At 48.2% G+C, this 19921-nt stretch overlaps 1 protein-coding gene across 1 annotated transcript in view; it reads right to left on the bottom strand.

The window, feature by feature from the left end:
• Window positions 1–19921, bottom strand: part of VPS4B (vacuolar protein sorting 4 homolog B) — a 242685-nt gene that overhangs the window by 110718 nt on the left and 112046 nt on the right. The window contains exon 7 of the mRNA XM_069219440.1: window positions 11617–11765. Coding sequence (XP_069075541.1) covers window positions 11617–11765 — 149 coding nt within the window. The remainder of the gene's footprint in view (window positions 1–11616; window positions 11766–19921) is intronic.

The raw sequence follows: 19921 nt of genomic DNA, 5'->3' as shown, positions 1-19921 counted from the left end.
TTCAGCTGTTATTTTCTGTAGGTAAACCTTGTAGGATCTACACAAAGGATCTCTTGCTGAATTCAGAATTATGTCTACTTTTCTGAAATGTTTAGCTCTCTGGGATCCAGCATTGGTTTCATACCCATTTCAGACACTAACTGGACGGAGGCTAAAAGCACACAAAAATAGTAAAAATGGGGTATGTCCCAGTAAAATGCCAAAACTGTTTTGAAAATGTGGTTTTCTGATTCAAGTCTCCCTGTTCCTAAAAGCTGGAAAGATGGTGATTTTAGCATGCAAACCCTTTGTTGATGCAGTTTTCAGGGAAAAAAAAATAAAAAAAACCACAAACCTCCTTCTGCAGCCCTTTTTCCTCCATTTAAAAAAAAAAAAAAAGCAACGAAATGTTAGCTTTATTTTGGCTAATTTCTTGGTCTCCTTCAGGGGAACCCACAAACTTTGGGTACCTCTATAATCCCTAAGCTGTTGGAAAAAACGGACGCAAATTTGCCCCAAATAGCCAAAAAAAGGCCTGGCACCTGAGGCGAACAATGGTGCCACGATACATTGATATACCTTCTAGAGGGGAATGCCTTGAGGGATACATATCTATTTTTCCTTGGCATTGTGTGTGTGTGTGTGTGGGGGGGGGGGGGGGGGGGGGGGGGGGGAGGAGACACGGAATCTGCCTTTATATGTTCTCACAATGTATCATTGTGTGTGTTGAAATCTAGTGCATAAGTGTCCGGGTGTGTGTAGACCTTTGGCCGTAGGCATTTTCAGTGGCAAGGGCTAAAGTTTGTGTGGCTCGACCTTCTCACTCGAACACTTGGGCATTTTAGGCAGCTACCTGCACAAAAATATGCCTAAGTGTCCCTCTTTAGAGGTGTGTGAAGCGTTGTATGAATAATACAATACACCTCATAGTCAGACTCTATTTTGACCAGTCATCTTTCCTTAAAATTCTCTATCCTGTACAATTACTTTTAGATACCCATATTCCCATATTTCTACATTGTTACATTTAGCAGAGCTGTAATTTTGCCATGCTCAGCATCAATAAATTAGCACCTGTTCCCATCAAACAATTTACTCCAGTACCTCTCCCGTTTTGCTCGTCAAGCTCCACAGATGAGTACAGATATCTGCGCTTTAAATTCCAATGAACTGTTGCACACGAATACCTGCATATTATATGGCAACAGGATTCTTCATGCCATACTGACGATGTGTTTCTCATTTTCAAACTAGACCCCAACAACTTGTGGCCACACTTGCCATCACTAACAGCTGTAGTTTGCAGATTAGTGCTTAATAACAATGTTCTTGTATCACGTCTACTTATTGAGTAATTATATACCTCACTTTCTTCAATTTTGGGCTCTGGTGCCTTTGTAGGCCACCTCAGGCTCTCTCGACACTCTCACCCTTATTTAAATCCCTATCCTTTGTGGTCATATGTTTTCCACATATAACAATTGTGGCTGGCATTCAGCCTCAATGCGAACACCAGAATTAGTATGGCTGTCAGTTTCCCTGTCACCTGAATGCATATCATCTCTATATCACTCAGCTCTTTCTCTGCAAGCTATTCTTTAAAAAAAAAAAAAAAGTATTGATCATTTTATAAATACATCCAGAAGAATACTGGCAATAAACAATACAATATGAAACATAACAGCTCAGTGTTCACTTACTGGCCACATCGATAACCCAAAACAACAATTCACATCTGGTCTCCTCCCACCCCGTTAGTGGAGTATTACAATGTGGATCCGTACCCTAAACCTGTGAATGTATTAGGGTTGTTGGCCCACATCACACACTCCCCACAACCGTGGCCCACATATACCTATGTCCTAGCCACTCATCCGTTTCCTTCATTCATCCACTGTTCGCTCTCCAGCAGGCCAGGTGTATTCTTAGAGGGCATGTGTGATTGCAAGTGTATACTATGTTGCTTCCTCCTCCCCAATCGTGTCCTGAAGCCCTGTCAGCAGCGCATCCCAGGATTCAAGAAACTCCTGCAATTTCTCTTGTCCGCTAGATTTCATATGCACTTCCTCAGCAATTGCCCACTCTCTCACATCCTTGCACCACAGTGCAACCAAAGGCACTCTATCCCCCAACAAGCCAACTGCAACTTGAAGGACGCTGGCCTGGCTTACAGTGGGTACCTGATGGTACTTACACCTTGTGCCAGGTCCAGTTATCCCTTATTAGTAGATTAGTAGTGTTCTAGCAGCTTAGGCTGATAGAGGTAGCCATAGCAGAGCAGCTTAGTCTGAACTAGGAGACACGCAAAGCTCCTACTATACCACTTATATCATATAGCACTACATCATAAGAATCACAATACTCAGAGTTACTAACAAATAAAGGTACTTTATTTTAGTGACAATGTGCAGCTTAGGCTGATAGAGGTAGCTATAGCAGAGTAGTTTAGGCTGAACTAGGAGACACGCAAAGCTCCTACTATACCACTTATATCATATAGCACTAAATCATAAGAATCACACTACTCAGAGTTAGTAACAAATAAAGGTACTTTATTTTAGTGGCAATGTGCCAAAAATATCTCAGAGGATATACTCCCTTAGGAGGTAAGCAAAATACACACAATATACACACAAACCAAAATCAGGTAAGTAAACAGTTAGAAACGTAGTGCAAACATGTAGGATACAATAGGATACAATAGGCCTAGGGGCAACACAAACCATATACTAAGAAAGTGGAATGCGAACCACTTAGGGACCCCTGGCCTAGGGTAGTGTGTAGAGGGTCGCTGGGAGTGTAAGAAAACACTAAGGGTGTCCAAGATACCCCACCCTAAGACCATGAAAAGTAGGAGTAAAGTGACCCTACTACCCCAGAAACACACTAAAAGTCGTGATAGAAGATTCTGCAAAGACCAAAACTGACTGCAAAGCACTGAAGACGGATTCCTGGATCTGAGGACCTGTAAAGGAAGGGGACTAGGTCCAAGAGTCTCGAAAGTGTCCGGAGGGGGGGGGGCGCACCAGATGAAGGTGCAAAATGGCTGCCTCCGGGTGGAAGAAGCTGAAGATTCTGCAGCAACAGAAGGTGCCAGGAACTTCTCCTTTGCACAGAAGATGTCTCATGGAATGCTGGAGGATGCAGAGTTGTTTCCTTGCAGAAAGACCGCAAACAACCCTTGTTAGCTGCAAAGGTCGTGGTTGAAGAAAATGGGTGCTGCCCAGGCCCAGGAAGGACCAGGAGGTCGCCACTTGGGAGATGAGACAGAGGGGGCCCTCAGCAACACAGAGAGCCAATGCAGAAGAAGGCAGCACCCACAGAAGTACTTGAACACGGGTTCAAGAAAACTGAGCTTGGCGGTTGTCTCCACACTACAAAGGAGGGTCCCACGAAGCCAGTGGTCAACTCAGCGAGTTGAGCAATGCAGGACGGAGTGCTGGGGACCTGGGCTGTGCTGTGCACGAAGGATTCCTTGCAAAAGTGCACGGATGCCCTAGCAGCTGCAGTTCATGCAGTACAAAGGATTACTGTCTGGCAAAGGGAGGCAATGACTTATCTTCGCCAAATTTGGACAGATGGACCACTGGACTGTCGGGGTCACTTGGATCCAGCACCTGTGTTACAGGGCCCACGCCCGTCACGATGAGAGGGGACCCAGAGGACCAGTGAAGCTGAAGTTTGGTGCGTGCGTTAGCAGGGGGAAGATTCCGTCGACCCACGGGAGATTTCTTCTTGGTTTCCAGTGCCGGGTGAAGGCAGAGAGCCCCCAGAGCATGCACCACCAGGAAACAGTTGAGAAAGCCAGCAGGATTAGGCGCTACAATGTCACTGGTAGTCTTCTTGCTACTTTGTTGCAGTTTTGCAGGCGTCCTGGAGCAGTCAGCGGTCGATCCTTGGCAGAAGACGAAGAGGGAGATGCAGGGAGATGCAGAGGAACTCTGGTGAGCTCTTGCATTCGTTATCCGAGGAAAAGCCCACAGGAGAGACCCTAATAGCCCTCAGAGGAGGATTGGCCACCTAGTCAGATAAGCACCTATCAGGAGGGGTCTCTGACATCCCCTGCTGGCACTGGCCACTCAGAGGCCTCCATTGTGCCCTCACACCTCTGAATTCAAGATGGCAGAGGTCTGGGACACACTAGAGGAGCTCTGGGCACCACCCCTGCAGTGGTGATGGACAGGGGAGAGGTCACTCCCCTTTCCTTTGTCCAGTTTCGCGCCAGAGCAGGGCTGGGGGTTCCCTGAAACAGTGTAGACTGGTTTATACAAGGAGGGCACCATCTGTGCCCTTCAAAGCATTTCCAGAGGCCAGGAGAGGCTACTCCCCTCAGGCCCTTAACACCGGTTTCCAAAAAGAGAGGGTGTAACACCCTCTCTCAGAGGAAATCCTTTGTTCTGCCTTCCTGGGGTCTGGGCTGCCCAGACCCCAGGAGGGCAGAAGCCGGTCTGTGGGTTTGCAGCAGCGGTAGCTGCAGTGAAAACCCCAGACAGCTGGTTTGGCATTACCCGGGGTCCATGCTGGAGCCCCGGGGATGCATGGGATTGGCACCCCAACACCAGATTTAGCATGGGGGGACAATTCCATTTTCTTAGACATGGTACATGGCCATATTTGGAGTTACCATTGTGAAGCTACACATAGGTATTGACCTATATGTAGTGCACTGGTGTAATGGTGTCCAGCGCTCACAAAGTCCAGGGATATTGCCAGGGTGCTCCCACACTTAGTAACTTTGCACCTAACCTTCACTAAGTGAGGGTTAGACATATAGGTGACTTATAAGTTACTTACGTGCAGTGTAAAGCGGCTGTGAGATAACGTGGACTATTTTCACTCAGGCTGCAGTGGCAGTCCTGTGTAAGAATTGTTTGAGCTCCCTATGCGAGGCAAAAGAAATGCTGCAGCCCATAGGGATCTCCTGGAACCCCAATATCCTGGGCACCTAGGCACCATATACTAGGAAATTATAAGGGTGTTCCAGTGTGCCAAATAGAATTGGTAAAAATGGTCACTAGCCTACAGTGACAATTTTAAAGACAGAGAGAGCATAAGCACTGAAGTTCTGATTAGCAGAGCCTCAGTGACACAGTTAGTCACTACACAAGGACACACATCCAGGCCACAAACTATGAGCACTGGGGTCCTGGCTGGCAGGATTCCGGTCAGTGAGACAGGCAAAAACATACTGACATACAAGTAAAAATGGGGGTAACATGCCTGGCAAGATGGTACTTTACTACACAACTCCCCTCTTTGCCAGTACCAATGCCAACTGTAGAAACTTCCAGGGCATTTTCCCTCCTCTTAATGGTTTTACGACCCTTAGGAGACAGGGTAATGGTTCTGCTTTTATTGTGTCACTGCACACAGTGGTTGGACCACTGCCAACCAAAAGGTATGCACTACTAAACATGTCTAGGTCAAATGCAAATCTGCCCCTGTACATCCTGCGCAGCTCAACAGGTGTCAAATACGTGCAGCGAACATAATTAAAGTGTGTCAGTTTGAACCTGCCATTACATGAGACCTGCTTCAGTAGCATACAAGCCATGAGCCACTCGTCATATGTGAGGGGAGCTTCAAGGCCCTTCCACAGGCCCTTCTTGCTTTGGGTGCAATCCTCACTCTGTCAATCTTAAGGGCGGTATGAAACAATGGAATCAGGTGCGTCACCATCCTAGCTGTCAACATCACCTGCAACACCGCTGTCTGTTGTGGTCTCTAGGGGAAGTTCGTTCATATTTCCTGCGCAGAGTTGGCTATCATAGCATATTGGGGAAAGGGACTGCCTCCCACAGAGAAAGGTTCCCGAGCCTCAGCAAAGGTATTGAATCTCTCCCCTAGGTATAAGTATCCGAGCGCCTCGCATCACCCCATGCTCCACCTCGCAACTGACATGCTCACACTTAAAAGAGTAGACAGCATAAGAATCCACACCACAAACTCTTGAGCAAAAAGGATTTTCACCCTACAGAGCACCCTCCCCAATAGTATTGCGACTTGATGGATCATATACGGAACAACCCTCTCAGGAGTAAATCCATCAATGAAAGTGTACCATATGTGCAGCACAGCAACTGCTTTTCCGGGTTATCTTTTACAGATGTCCAATACGCTGCATGTTGCAGCTTGTTTGCGTAATAGTAAAGCTCGAGGTCAGGGTGCCCGATGCCACCTTCATGTAGGCCTAATTTAAAGTCTGGGAGTGCCACCCTATTTCTCTTCCCAACCCAGAGCAGTGAAATCAGGAGACCATCCAGTGTCTTAAAGTCCTGGGGCAGCATATAGGGGAGTTTAAATTATATGCAAGCATCGGGCAGAAACACAGTTTTTGCCACAGCTAACCTCTCAAGTGCAACGGCAGTGTGTACCAAAACTGGGACAACATAGTCAGCCCTTGCAGCCACAGGCCTGTACTTCAACAGCGCTGTCAGTCTAATGTGTGGGCTACCAGGATGCCCAAATACCAGAACATCACATTGTCTCCCGACGCAGCCCCAGATCCGGTAGGTTACTGTCAGTAGTATCTAGTAGCGACCTCAGCAAGGATAGCAGTGATTTATGCAGATTTATCTGCAACCCTGCCACTTCTCTGAATTCGTGCAGTTGACAGCAGCAGTGGTACCCTGTCCGCAGGCCGCTGCAAATAAAAGAGCACATTATCCACATACAGCGATACAAGATGCGCTGAGTCTCATGCTGTGACACCGAAGGCACCCATGTCTCTGTGGAACCTCGCCACCAAAGGTTCAACCTGCAAGACAAACAATAATGGGGACAGTGGGCAACTTTGATGGGTTCTTCGTTTTACCTCCCATTTCTCGGACACTATTTCACCGTTCCACACCCTGGCCTGAGGGACAGTATAGAGGCAACACACCCAGCCACAAGAACTGGGCCCAATCGCCATTCACCGCAATACCCTCATCAGATCGATATGCTGGACTAGGACTAACTCCTTAGTAATGTCAACCGACATCAGCACCAATTCCTCTTGACAGGGCTGCACTCATTGTAGGACATACGCTCATCCTCTCAGGTTCATGGCACTGCTGCAGCCAGGCATGAAGCTACAATGGTCCTCGTGCACCAGTTGTCCCACTACACCATGAAGACGTTCCGCTAACAGCTTGCATAGTACTTTTGCATCTACATGTAACATTATGAGTAGTGTATACAGGGACATCACCTCTCGGTTTAGATGCCAAACAAATCTCTCTGTCTTATAGGGTGGGGGGCAGCAGCCCTGCTCCTTGCACCTCCCTGAATACTTACAACAGCAGTTTTCCAAACTGTGCTGCAAAGGTTTGGTATATTCAACTGAGAAGCTGTCACTTCCCGGCGCACTACTTCGGGCCATCTTTGCTAGTCCATCCTTCGGTTTCTCCAGTGTCAGTTCATCTTCCAGTTTCTCTCTAAGCGGGATGACAGTACAGGTTTGTTGATTTGATCCAGGTACCGCTCGACAACATTTGGGTCTGCGCAGATTCCACCCTTTGGTAGCCCCCCTTAAGTGATCCCAAAGGGTGTCATTAATGGACTGTTGGGACTTAGAAACTGCCCCGGTCAGGCATTTAAGTGCCATGATAGGGGCCCGTCTGTTTTGCATTTAAGTAGCCAAGCAAGCAGCTAACCATGCATTTCAACCTCTTGGTACAGTCTCTGCCTATACTCCCGAAGTGCAAGTCTGTCCACCCTATCCCAAGTGTATCCCAGTTTCTGCTTGAGATCCGCCAAGGTCCCCCCCTGACCCCACCCCCCGCACCCCACCCCAACTGCCTCCAGCAATTCTGTTTCCAGTCTCAGAGCATCTGAGATCTTCCCCTCAAGGACTTCCAACTCACCCTGAAATTGTTTCCGTAGACCATTCATTATTCATTCATATAACAGGTTTGGCAGAAGGTCTAGGGGGCTATCTATCCATGTAATCATCCAAAGTACAGTTAAAGTCCCCAACCCATAACATTTGCACTGCCATACAGTCTGTCAAAAGCATCTGCATCTAGAATTTTTTTGTTGGCCATATTCTCCTGGCCATCAAGCGTCTCTTGCCCACGGACATACCGTCCACTGCAGTCAGTCTCTGAGTAGATCAAGGCAAACAGGACTCCCAGTGCCACCTAGATCGCCACACTCCTGGCATAACTAGAGTAGGTAGATGTAAGGAAATGCCTCCTTGGCATGGTTGCCCCCTGACTTTTTGCCTTTGCTGATGCTATGTTTACAATTGAAAGTGTGCTGAGGCCTGCTAACCAGGCCCCAGCACCAGTGTTCTTTCCCTAACCTGTACTTTTGTATCCACAATTGGCAGACCCTGGCATCCAGATAAGTCCCTTGTAACTGGTACTTCTAGTACCAAGGGCCCTGATGCCAAGGAAGGTCTCTAAGGGCTGCAGCATGTCTTATGCCACCCTGGAGACCTCTCACTCAGCACAGACACACTGCTTGCCAGCTTGTGTGTGCTAGTGAGGACAAAACGAGTAAGTCGACATGGCACTCCCCTCAGGGTGCCATGCCAGCCTCTCACTGCCTATGCAGTATAGGTAAGACACCCCTCTAGCAGGCCTTACAGCCCTAAGGCAGGGTGCACTATACCATAGGTGAGGGTACCAGTGCATGAGCATGGTACCCCTACAGTGTCTAAACAAAACCTTAGACATTGTAAGTGCAGGGTAGCCATAAGAGTATATGGTCTGGGAGTCTGTCAAACACGAACTCCACAGCACCATAATGGCTACACTGAAAACTGGGAAGTTTGGTATCAAACTTCTCAGCCCAATAAATGCACACTGATGCCAGTGTACATTTTATTGTAAAATACACCACAGAGGGCACCTTAGAGGTGCCCCCTGAAACTTAACCGACTATCTGTGTAGGCTGACTAGTTCCAGCAGCCTGCCACACTAGAGACATGTTGCTGGCCCCATGGGGAGAGTGCCTTTGTCACTCTGAGGCCAGTAACAAAGCCTGCACTGGGTGGAGATGCTAACACCTCCCCCAGGCAGGAGCTGTAACACCTGGCGGTGAGCCTCAAAGGCTCACCCCTTTGTCACAGCACCGCAGGACACTCCAGCTAGTGGAGTTGCCCGCCCCCTCCGGCCCGGCCCCCACTTTTGGCGGCAAGGCCGGAGAAAATAATGAGAATAACAAGGAGGAGTCACTGGCCAGTCAGGACAGCCCCTAAGGTGTCCTGAGCTGAGGTGACTCTAACTTTTAGAAATCCTCCATCTTACAGATGGAGGATTCCCCCAATAGGGTTAGGATTGTGACCCCCTCCCCTTGGGAGGAGGCACAAAGAGGGTGTACCCACCCTCAGGGCTAGTAGCCATTGGCTACTAACCCCCCAGACCTAAACACGCCCTTAAATTTAGTATTTAAGGGCTACCCTGAACCCTAGAAAATTAGATTCCTGCAAACTACAAGAAGAAGGACTGCCTAGCTGAAAACCCCTGCAGAGGAAGACCAGAAGACGACAACTGCCTTGGCTCCAGAAACTCACCGGCCTGTCTCCTGCCTTCCAAAGAACTCTGCTCCAGCGACGCCTTCCAAGGGACCAGCGACCTCTGAATCCTCTGAGGACTGCCCTGCTTCGAAAAAGACAAGAAACTCCCGAGGACAGCGGACCTGCTCCAAAAAGACTGCCACTTTATCCAAAGGAGCAGCTTTAAAGAACCCTGCAACTCCCCGCAAGAAGCGTGAGACTTGCAACACTGCACCCGGCGACCCCGACTCGGCTGGTGGAGAACCAACACCTCAGGGAGGACCCCCGGACTACTCTACGACTGTGAGTACCAAAACCTGTCCCCCCCTGAGCCCCCACAGCGCCGCCTGCAGAGGGAATCCCGAGGCTTCCCCTGACCGCGACTCTTTGAAACCTAAGTCCCGACGCCTGGAAAAGACCCTGCACCCGCAGCCCCCAGGACCTGAAGGACCGGACTTTCACTGCAGAAGTGACCCCCAGGAGTCCCTCTCCCTTGCCCAAGTGGAGGTTTCCCCGAGGAAGCCCCCCCTTGCCTGCCTGCAGCGCTGAAGAGATCCCTTGATCTCTCATTGACTTACATTGCGAACCCGACGCTTGTTCTAACACTGCACCCGGCCGCCCCCGCGCCGCTGAGGGTGAAATTTCTGTGTGGGCTTGTGTCCCCCCCGGTGCCCTACAAAACCCCCCTGGTCTGCCCTCCGAAGACGCGGGTACTTACCTGCAAGCAGACCGGAACCGGGGCACCCCCTTCTCTCCATTCTAGCCTATGCGTTTTGGGCACCACTTGGAACTCTGCACCTGACCGGCCCTGAGCTGCTGGTGTGGTGACTTTGGGGTTGCTCTGAACCCCCAACGGTGGGCTACCTTGGACCAAGAACTGAACCCTGTAAGTGTCTTACTTACCTGGTAAAACTAACAACAACTTACCTCCCCCAGGAACTGTGAAAATTGCACTAAGTGTCCACTTTTAAAATAGCTATTTGTGAATAACTTGAAAAGTATACATGCAATTGAAATGATTCAAAGTTCCTAATGTACTTACCTGCAATACCTTTCAAACAAGATATTACATGTTAAATTTGAACCTGTGGTTCTTAAAATAAACTAAGAAAAGATATTTTTCTATAACAAAACCTATTGGCTGGATTTGTCTCTGAGTGTGTGTACCTCATTTATTGTCTATGTGTATGTACAACAAATGCTTAACACTACTCCTTGGATAAGCCTACTGCTCGACCACACTACCACAAAATAGAGCATTAGTATTATCTCTTTTTACCACTATTTTACCTCTAAGGGGAACCCTTGGACTCTGTGCATGCTATTCCTTACTTTGAAATAGCACATACAGAGCCAACTTCCTACAGTAGAGGTAGAGAGCAATTGGCCCTTCCATTTTTTCTGCAATTTGTGGGACTCCTCATCTATAAGGTGCTTTTCCCGAGGCACACAATGCTAACCTTAAGGCGCCTCAGTTATGACAAAACTCTGCCTTTTCACCTACCCACAGCCTCCTTAAATTACACATTCTGACATTACAGGTTTGCATCTTTGCAACTCATAAACCATCCAACCCTTGCAGCCAAGTCCATCCGCACCCCAGGCAGGAGGACCCTCTCCCCTCCAATTTGACCAGCTTTTACACCATTGTCAGTAGTGAAGAGTCTGAGCATACAACTAAACTGCTGATAAGCACACAAAAATAAAACCCTTTAAACAACCAATCGAAGTACTGATACCCATCCCATCCTACCCGGGTGGGCATTAACCCTAAACAACATAACTTTGTGCTTGTTGCATATTGAGCATCACAGCTAATGCAATGCCCACATCCCCCCCACTACAACCAACTGTGATAACTACGCTCCCAAACCTTGGGCCTCAGAGCCACACAAAAAAAGAAACACCCGCACTAAACTAAGCTCTGCTATGTGCTGGAGTGAACTATACCAGTGCGGCCTATGTCCCAATGGAGTTGAAGCTGCTATTTACTCTGAACTGCACACTAGGCAACGATAGGTGGGAACCTCCTCTTCCTTACAAAAAAGTTAGAAGTGATTTTAATGCTCCAGAAAAAGCTACTTTGAGGTGGGAGATATGAGAAACTTCAAACATATGTAAATTGCATTTGGATTTCTAGGCAGACATCTTACCTTGCATTTGAACTAGAAACTCAGTTTTGATTCGTCTAGCAGCTTCACTTTCATTTTCACTTCGTGAGCCACACAGAGAATCAATCTCATCAATGAAGATAATTGAGGGCTTCTGTTCTCTGGCCAGCTGAAATAGGTTCTTTACTAATCTACAATCGAACAAAAACAGGATCTTTAAGACATGCAGTAAATTTCAGCCATACACTAAGTTTAATGTAGAAACAGGTCACTCCCACTTATCTTGCACTGCAAATCAATTGAACACTGTGGGAAGGGATGGGGAGAGGGCTTCAGGGTGACCATAATTTAACTCATGCTTAACAAAATAATGTATACACTTAACTTTCAATTATATTGCCATTACAATTAGCAACAACCTTTTTTTAATCTTTGTCAAATACACATTTTATATGTTAGGTATTTTTTATTTGGAATTAAAGAACAAATTACTTACCTTCAGTAATGCCTTTTCTGGAAGACTCCATCTAAGTCAGATTTGTCACCTTGTGAATTTCCCCAAGCACCAGACTGGATCCAGAAGCTTCTTGTAGCAATTCGGTGCGCTGACAGGTAGGGCCGTGCAGCTCCGTGCCAGGTCCATCCTGACCTAGATGTGACACTGGAGCACTTGCATATGTGCTTCGTCCCCATGCTAACATCAGTTTCTTTCCGATCTCTGTCTAGGCCGAAAAACTGTGATTCCCTGAAATAGGAATCTGGCAGTGTTCAAATTTTCTGATTGGGATCTTTTTAATGGACTGCATCAGCCAATTTCACAGAACGGGGAGGAAGGTTGGTCTCTGTGGCATCTGCGGTTAGTCTCAACCAAAAAAGGCGTTAAAGAACGTAAATTATTTCTGCTTCTGACAGGGACATCTAACTGCAAATTTCTCAACTTGTGAATAGATAGCAAAACAGTCCCCCACCCTAGGGGTTGGGTCTGTGGAACGGCTCAGATCAGGAAAACCATCAGGACCGTTTGGACAAAGTGCCCGTCCCACTTGATCTGGCTCTCTAAGCTATAGTGCTTCATCAACTTGTGGAAGGATACCTGACATGTCCAGAACTTGAACTGCTTGTGCCAGCGTCACTGTAGCAGTCTTTGCTCTGGTGGAACTAGCATGTAAACCTTTTAGGGGATGCTTCTTGGCTAGCCAACAGCAAACCTTGATACACAACACATCCATGGTGAGATGGTTCTCTTCTGCATCACTTTACCCTTTTTTTAATCCAGAAAAACTGATGAAAAGTTGGTAATTCTGTTGTTGCTCCCTGGCTCAATCAACATAAAAGCTTAGTACTCTTGTAGGGTCAAGGTAGTGGAGCAATTCTTCGTCTTTGGAGGGGTGAGGCAGTGCCTGGAAAGCCAGCAAGGTGATGAATTGCCCTATGTTGAAGAGCGTGACTACCTTGGGTAGGAATGCTACTTTTGTGCAGAGGACTAGATTGTCCAGCAAAAGCAAAGTGTATAGTGGTAGCACAGACAATGCCTGGAGTTCATTCATTCGTCTGGCTGATGTCATGGCAATGAGGAATGCAGTTTTGATAGGTAACAGGCAAAGGGGACAACTGTGCATCTGTTCGAAAGGTGTGCACCTCAGGTAGGTAAGAACCAAATTAAAGTCTCACTGTGGCATCACAAAAGGTGATGGTAGGAACATGTAGGTCTGCCCCTCCAAAGAATGCATAACCTGCATAGGTATGATTGATCCAGAAAGCATAAGAAGGCAGAAAGATAACCTGTAACTTAAGTCACAGCGAGACAAACAAATCAGAAGAACATCAGATAATTGTGTGTTCAGAGATGGAATGTCAAGGGTAGGAAACAAGAGAAAATTCTTAGCGTCCTGTATAAACTGATTTGGTAGGCCTATACCTGAATGCCATGACATCACCTACCACTTTGACAAGAAGACTGAAAGCCCTAAACTGTCTCCACAGCGGGAAGTGCAGCTTGTACAGGCTCTGGTGCAAAATTCAGCCCTACTGCTGTGACAGGAGTTCTTCCCATAGAGGCAGCTGAAGCATAGGACATGAGCTCATGGCCAGAAGTACTGGGTATTGCACTCTTCTTGCCCAGTCCAGAGCCGCTAGGGTGATTTAGGCCTGGACTTTATTAATCTTTTTTTAGCACTCTAGGCATCTGAGGGAGAGATGGAAAGGCATACAAGAGACCCAATGCTGATGCAAGGTGTCGCAGGAGGAGTGCCCTGGGAACTCCAATGTACAAAAGGTTTTGAGGCTACACTTTCTCTGTGGAGGTGAACACACTGATCCAGAGTTCTCCCTATTGGTGGAAGATTCCCAGAGCCACCTCCAAGTGTAACCACCACTCATAACCCGCTAGGAAACCACAGATGAGTTGTTAAAGATCCCGGTAGGTGCTAGGCGACAGGCGACCAGGGAGATGCCCTGGGAATTCATCCACTTCCAGAGACAATCTCCTGGCACGGGGCCCATAGCCACACACTACCCTATTTTTTGCAGTAACACATGACAATTGTGTTTCTCTGTGAGAACCTGTACCCATTTGCCTTTTATGGTCAGGAGGAATGCTTGCAGTGCTGTCATTCCAGCAAGCTTATGTGGAAGCAAGCTTCTGGAAGACCAAGAATTCTCTGATCTCCAGCTCTCCCAGATCAATCAATCAAGATTTATAAAGCGCAGCTAATCACACGATAGGGTATCCAGGAGCTTGCATGTCCTGGATGATGATTCAAACAGCCAGGTCTTGAGGGCCATTCAGAATTCCAGAAGTGAGGTGATGGTCTGGAGGTGTGTGGGGAGGCTGTTTTTTGCTGCAATGTGAGAAGCAATATCCGCCACTTCTGCTGCAGTAGATGCAGGGATTATGGGCAAGTGAAAGGGAGGCAAAGCATAGTCTTCTCGATGGTTGGTGGAAGTTCAGGCAGTGATGAATGTACGGGAGTCCTTGGTTGTGTAGAGATGTATGTGCATGCATCAGCAGCTTCAATTGGCATATCTTCTGTACGGAAGGGGGGGGGGGGGCAAGGAGCCAGTGGAGTAGCCCAGGTTGGGGTATGGTGTGGGTTCATCAGGGAAGGCAGAGAATGAGACTGGCTGTGGCATTCTGTATGGTCTGAAGCCTCTGTAGAAGGTGTGCAGCAATTCCTACGTAGCCCACGTTGCCATAGTCCAGTCAGCTTGTGATGAGGGCCTATGTCACAGTGCGTCTTGTGTGTAGGGGTAGCCACTTGTAGATCTTACTTAACATGCGCGAAGTAAGGAAGCAGGCGGAGAAGACTACATTAATCTGTGATCTCATGGTGAGCTTGCTGTCTGTGATGATTCTGAGGTTGCTGGTCTGGTCGGAGGGAGTGGGTGTGGGTTCTTGGTCTGATGGCCACCAGGAGTCGTTCCATGTGTAACTGAGTTTGCCAAAGATCAGTACTTCTGTCTTGTCTGTGTTCAATTGCAGTCAGTTGTTCTTCATCCAGTGAGCGACCCTTGTCATGCAACTGTGGAAGTTGGTTCTGGTGATGTAGAGGTCGCTGGTGAGTGAGAGGATGAGTTGGGTGTCTTTGTGTAGGAAATTATGTTGAGACCATGGGATCCGACAATGTTGGCCTGCGGGGTCATATATGCGTTGATGAGCGTGGGGCTGAGTGATGAGCCCTGGGAGACATCACAGGTGATCTTCTTGGGTTCGGAGGTGAAAGGTGCAGCCTCTTGGGCTCTTCCGGTGAGGAAGGAGGTGATCCATCTGAGCGTGTCCCTTGGATGCCGATGTGGTGTAGCCTATTGAGCAGCATGTGGTGGGATATGGTGTTGAAGGCTGCTGGGAGGTCGAGGAAGATCAAGCTTCTGTTTCTCCTCGGTCAAGGAGGGCTCAGATGTCGGCAGCGGTAATCATGGCAGGTACAGTGCTCTGATTGCTGCAGAAGCCAGGTTGGGAGGCATCGTGTAGCTAGTTCTGCTCCAGGTATGTCATGAATTGCTTGTTGATGACCTTCTCCAGTACTTTCGCTGGGAAAGGGAGCAGAGAGATTGGCCTTTAGTTTTTGGGATAACTGACGTTGGCAGAGGGTTTTTTTTGAGTAGTGGTCCGATTTTAACATGTTTCCTGACATTGGAAATGTTGTGGGGGTGATAGAAGTGCTGAGCAGGGTGATGAGTTCCTGGCCAATCCTTTGGTTTCCAAGGTTGAAGATGTGGAGCGGGTCTGTAAGGGCTCCCGAGTGGATGGATTTTAAGGTGAAGGTGATGTTCCAGTTGGTCAGTGTGTAGTTTGTGTTGGTTACGGTGGTGGCGTATCTGTCGAGAAAGTCTGCAGGTGTGGGTTGGGATTCAAAGTTTCTGCATATGGTTGCAATCTTGTTGTTGAAGAAGTGGGTGAGGTTGTCGCACAGCTCCTGTGAGGGTGTGATGTTTTAGCTGGCAGCAGGGTTGGAAAAGTCCTTAACGATGTTGAAAAGTTCCTTGGTGTTGTTGCCACTGGTTTCGAATAGTGCAGCAAGGGCGGTCTTCTTCGTTGCCCTCAGCAGACAGTGCAATAGGTTGAGGCAAGTCTTCAAGGCTGCTGTGTCGGAGGCGTCCTTGCTGGCATGCCATCTCCTCTCCAGCCGTTTGCGGTCTTGTTTCGCTGTTCTGAGTACATGAGTGTACCAGCTGGCCTTTTTGAAGGATTTTCACTGAATGTTGCTCTTGATGGGGATGATGCTGTTGGCGCAATTGGTGATCTAGGCGTAGAGCTTTTTCACTCCCTGTTCGAGGTTGGTAGCAGTAGCGGGGTAGGAGGTGTGGGGGACATCCGCCCAGCTGGACTCTGAGATGATGTTCCACCTCTGGTGGTGGCCACTGGTCACCATGGTGTTGGAGGTTCAGGGTCTGGAGCTGCTGAAATGAAGGAGTGATTGGTCCATGTGAGTTCTGTGACATGGACGTATTTGACGCAGTTGCTGGAGTTGAAAATGGGGTCCAGCGGGTGTCCTTCGGTGAGTGTAGGTTCAAGGACGAGCTTGGTCAATCCGAGGCTGCTCATACTGTTGAGGAGGTGTGCACTGTTGTTGTTGGGGTTGTCGATGTGGAAATTTAGGTGGCAGAGGAAGATGCAGTCCTTGCAGTCTAAGGCTATGGGTGCAACAGAGTCTGTGATGGTGCTGCAGAAGTTGGAGTGCAGGCATGCAGGTCAGTATGCCAGGGTGTCTCCGATGGTTCTTTTGTCGTCTGTGTGGAGCTCGAAGTGGAGATGTTCCATGGGGGTGGTGGTGTTGTCGATGATGGTGGTGCACTGTATTGTCTACTTGCGGATGACGGCTGTTCCTCCTCCTAGCTTGTTGGTGGGGTCCTGGTGAGTGATGTTATATCTGTCAGGGATCGCTGTGGCAATGTCTGGGGGTGGATGTGGGTTTGAGCCAGGTATTGGTGAGGAAGACTATGTCAGGTGCGAGGGTGGCGATGAGGTCCCATAATTCAATGGAATGCTTACATAGTGATCATGTGTTGAGAAGGGCGCATGTGAGTGGGTGTTTTTTGTTCAGGTGCCGTCTGTGGTGTGTTCGTGGTTGGCTGTTCGGTGGGCTGGTGTGTGTGTTGTGGCAGGAGAAGTGGCAGTGGGTGCAGGTGAAAGGTCCTAAAGTAGGGAGTGGGCTGGCGCAGTGACAGTGCTTGTTGCAGCACCCAGGGTGGAGGCTATAGAGCTCAGCGATGGTTTATCATTAGGGGAGAGAGAACATGGGATCATGGCGCTCGGCACGGTTCAGGCGTGAACGGGTGCAGATGGGGCTTGCCTTTGGCACGCCAACAGCGCTTCCTCTGCTAGCGTCTGCTGCATTGTCGCGCTGCAGCCTGCATTATGTGGGTCCTGGGTTGGGCTTCTGTTGGCAGAAAGAAAGGTGAGTGGGAAAACCTGGTCTGGAAAACCCAGGCAGCTGCAGTGTCTCTGGATTAGTCTGGGACAAGCAGGAACTGGAAGCCACAGGCAAGTGGCAGGCTATGTATTCAGATGACCTCCTCAGCCCAGCAACAATGCATCTGTCATGATCATGAGTTCTGGATGGGGTAAAGAGGGACCTACTGCCGGTCTAACTGTGGTTGTGCAGTCACACTGCTGATCTTTTACAGTCCACCTTTGACACCTGTATGGGCTCAGGTAAGTGCCCCTGGTATTGAGAACACAGACTTAAGATCCCACTACAGTGCCTGTATGTGCCACCTGGTGTGGTCTACAGCAGGAGGCCAAGAGAGGCCCAGAAGCCTCAAACCACTCTCAATGAGGTCCCGGTCAATGGTAGAAACATCTTGGATAATAGCCAGAACGTCCCCGACTCATTGAGGCAGAAGAAAGTTTCGGAAAAGCACTGAATCCAGAATGGCTTAAATGAAGATGAGCTGTTGTGAAGGATAAAGCCAAACAGGAGAACAGAGACCTAAAAATGATTCTAGTCTACCTGAAACTGCAGTTAAAATCTGTGGGACTACAGGACAGGAATGTGAAAATATGCATCCTTCAAGCACTTTGCTATGATCCAGATTCTGGGATTCAGGACAGACATAACTTGGACCAGGTTGAGCAACTTGAACTTGTTCTTACGGAGGAAGAATTTCAAAAGGCGCAAAGAGAGGATAGGACAACGGCCTTTGTCTGTTTTTCAGCACTAGGCGAATAATTGGAAGAGCAACCAGTCCCAGTCGTTGGAGTTGGCATCTTCTCTATTGCTCACTTGGCCACAAGAGCTTGAACTTCTCCACTGAGAATTGGCAACTGACCCTCAGGGAGGAGTTGTGGAGCTGTGGAATGTCATGGGGTTAGGAGAAAAAAAATAGAAGGTAGCCATTTTGCACAATCTGGAGCACCCATTAATCGGATGTGATGCTCCTCCAGCAAGGGAGGTGGAAGGTGATGTGACCTTAGCAAGTGATCACAAGCCGACAAAGTAAGGTGGTTTTGCAGTAGTTAGGGGTGGGAGGTTTTGGTAGCTTGTTCTTCCTGGACATCGGTCAGGGTCTCAAGAGGAGCAGTTTTTCTTGGTTGGATTGTGCTTGGTTAAGGACTTCTGTAGGCATTTTGATTTTGACCACTTAAGTCAGTAGAGTAAGGTCACGTATCTCAGCCGCTCTCCCCATTACTGCTGCGAAGGAGACAGACTTCACAGTAGCCACAGTGGGATAAGAGAAAGAAAGGTCTGGTGGGATTTCCGGACCGATGGCAAGCTGGACGTCAACAAAAATATTGCCATCATCATATTAGTCATTGCTGCCGTTTGGCCTAATATACAGTGGAGCATAGTCAAGTCAGTGGGCATAATATCTAGGGCTGGTCGTTGGAACATGGGTCTCAGAGATGAAGAAACTATTTGCTTTTTTCTGGCATTGGCTGTAGGAAGCTGGCTTTGTATATGCTGTATCAATATGAGATATAGTGTACACAGAGTCCAGGGGTTGTCCAGAGGCTCAATAGAGGCTAAAGTAGATAATACTAATGCTCTCTTTTGAGATAGTGTGGTCAAGCAGTTAGGCTTATAACAGAGTAGTGCAAAGCATTTGTTGTACACACACAGTCGATAAATGAGGCACACACTCAATGACTAACTCAAGGCCAATTGTTATGCCACAAAAATATATTTTGTTACTTTATTACTATAATCAGAAGAACTTTCTTGCAGGTAGGTACAGTTTTAAGAAGGTATAAAGCATATGTATCAAATGTTCTTTGTTTGGTTTTAGCAGATAAAGCAGTTTACAGTAAGTAGCATTTTTCTATTTCAAAAGTTGACAGTGCAATTTTCCACAGGAGCCCATAGAGTGCTGTCGGTGGGGGTGGAGCTGGGAGTGTGTGGGTTGAGAGAAGTGTAAGCACAGAAAACAGGTAAGCCACACTGTACGATTCCAGTCTTCAGGTTTTAAGATGTCCACAGGTAAAGTTTAGGCTGACTCCAAAAGTGCACCACCAGCAACACAAGGTCGGCCGGGTGCAGAGGTCAAAGCTGGCGTTGGGTTTGCAGTGGAATCCTATGAGGACTGGGGAGGGTGGACTTAGTGGAGAAGAGATTGCAAGTAAGTATCTGTGATGTCAGGACATGAGCCTGGGAAGTTAAGACCCGCACCAAACAAGCACCCTCAGCAGTACAGGGGCAGCCAGGTTCAGGGTGCAAACAGTGCCGGGTGCCCAATGCTTTACAAAGGGGGGAACCCCGGGGGCCACAAAAAGGCTCCAGGCTGGGTCCATGGGGTCGGGTTCCAGAAAACCAAAGGCTGGACAGGAAGGAGAGGCGCCTGTTGGACATTGCTGGACCGTCAGTCGGATTCCCCAAGGCAAGAGAGCTCTAGGTGCAGGGGTCGGAAA

The sequence above is a fragment of the Pleurodeles waltl genome, chromosome 2_2 (assembly GCF_031143425.1).
Source record: "Pleurodeles waltl isolate 20211129_DDA chromosome 2_2, aPleWal1.hap1.20221129, whole genome shotgun sequence".
NCBI classification, from domain to species: domain Eukaryota; kingdom Metazoa; phylum Chordata; class Amphibia; order Caudata; family Salamandridae; genus Pleurodeles; species Pleurodeles waltl.
This window is presented reverse-complemented; position numbering and strand designations above follow the sequence as displayed.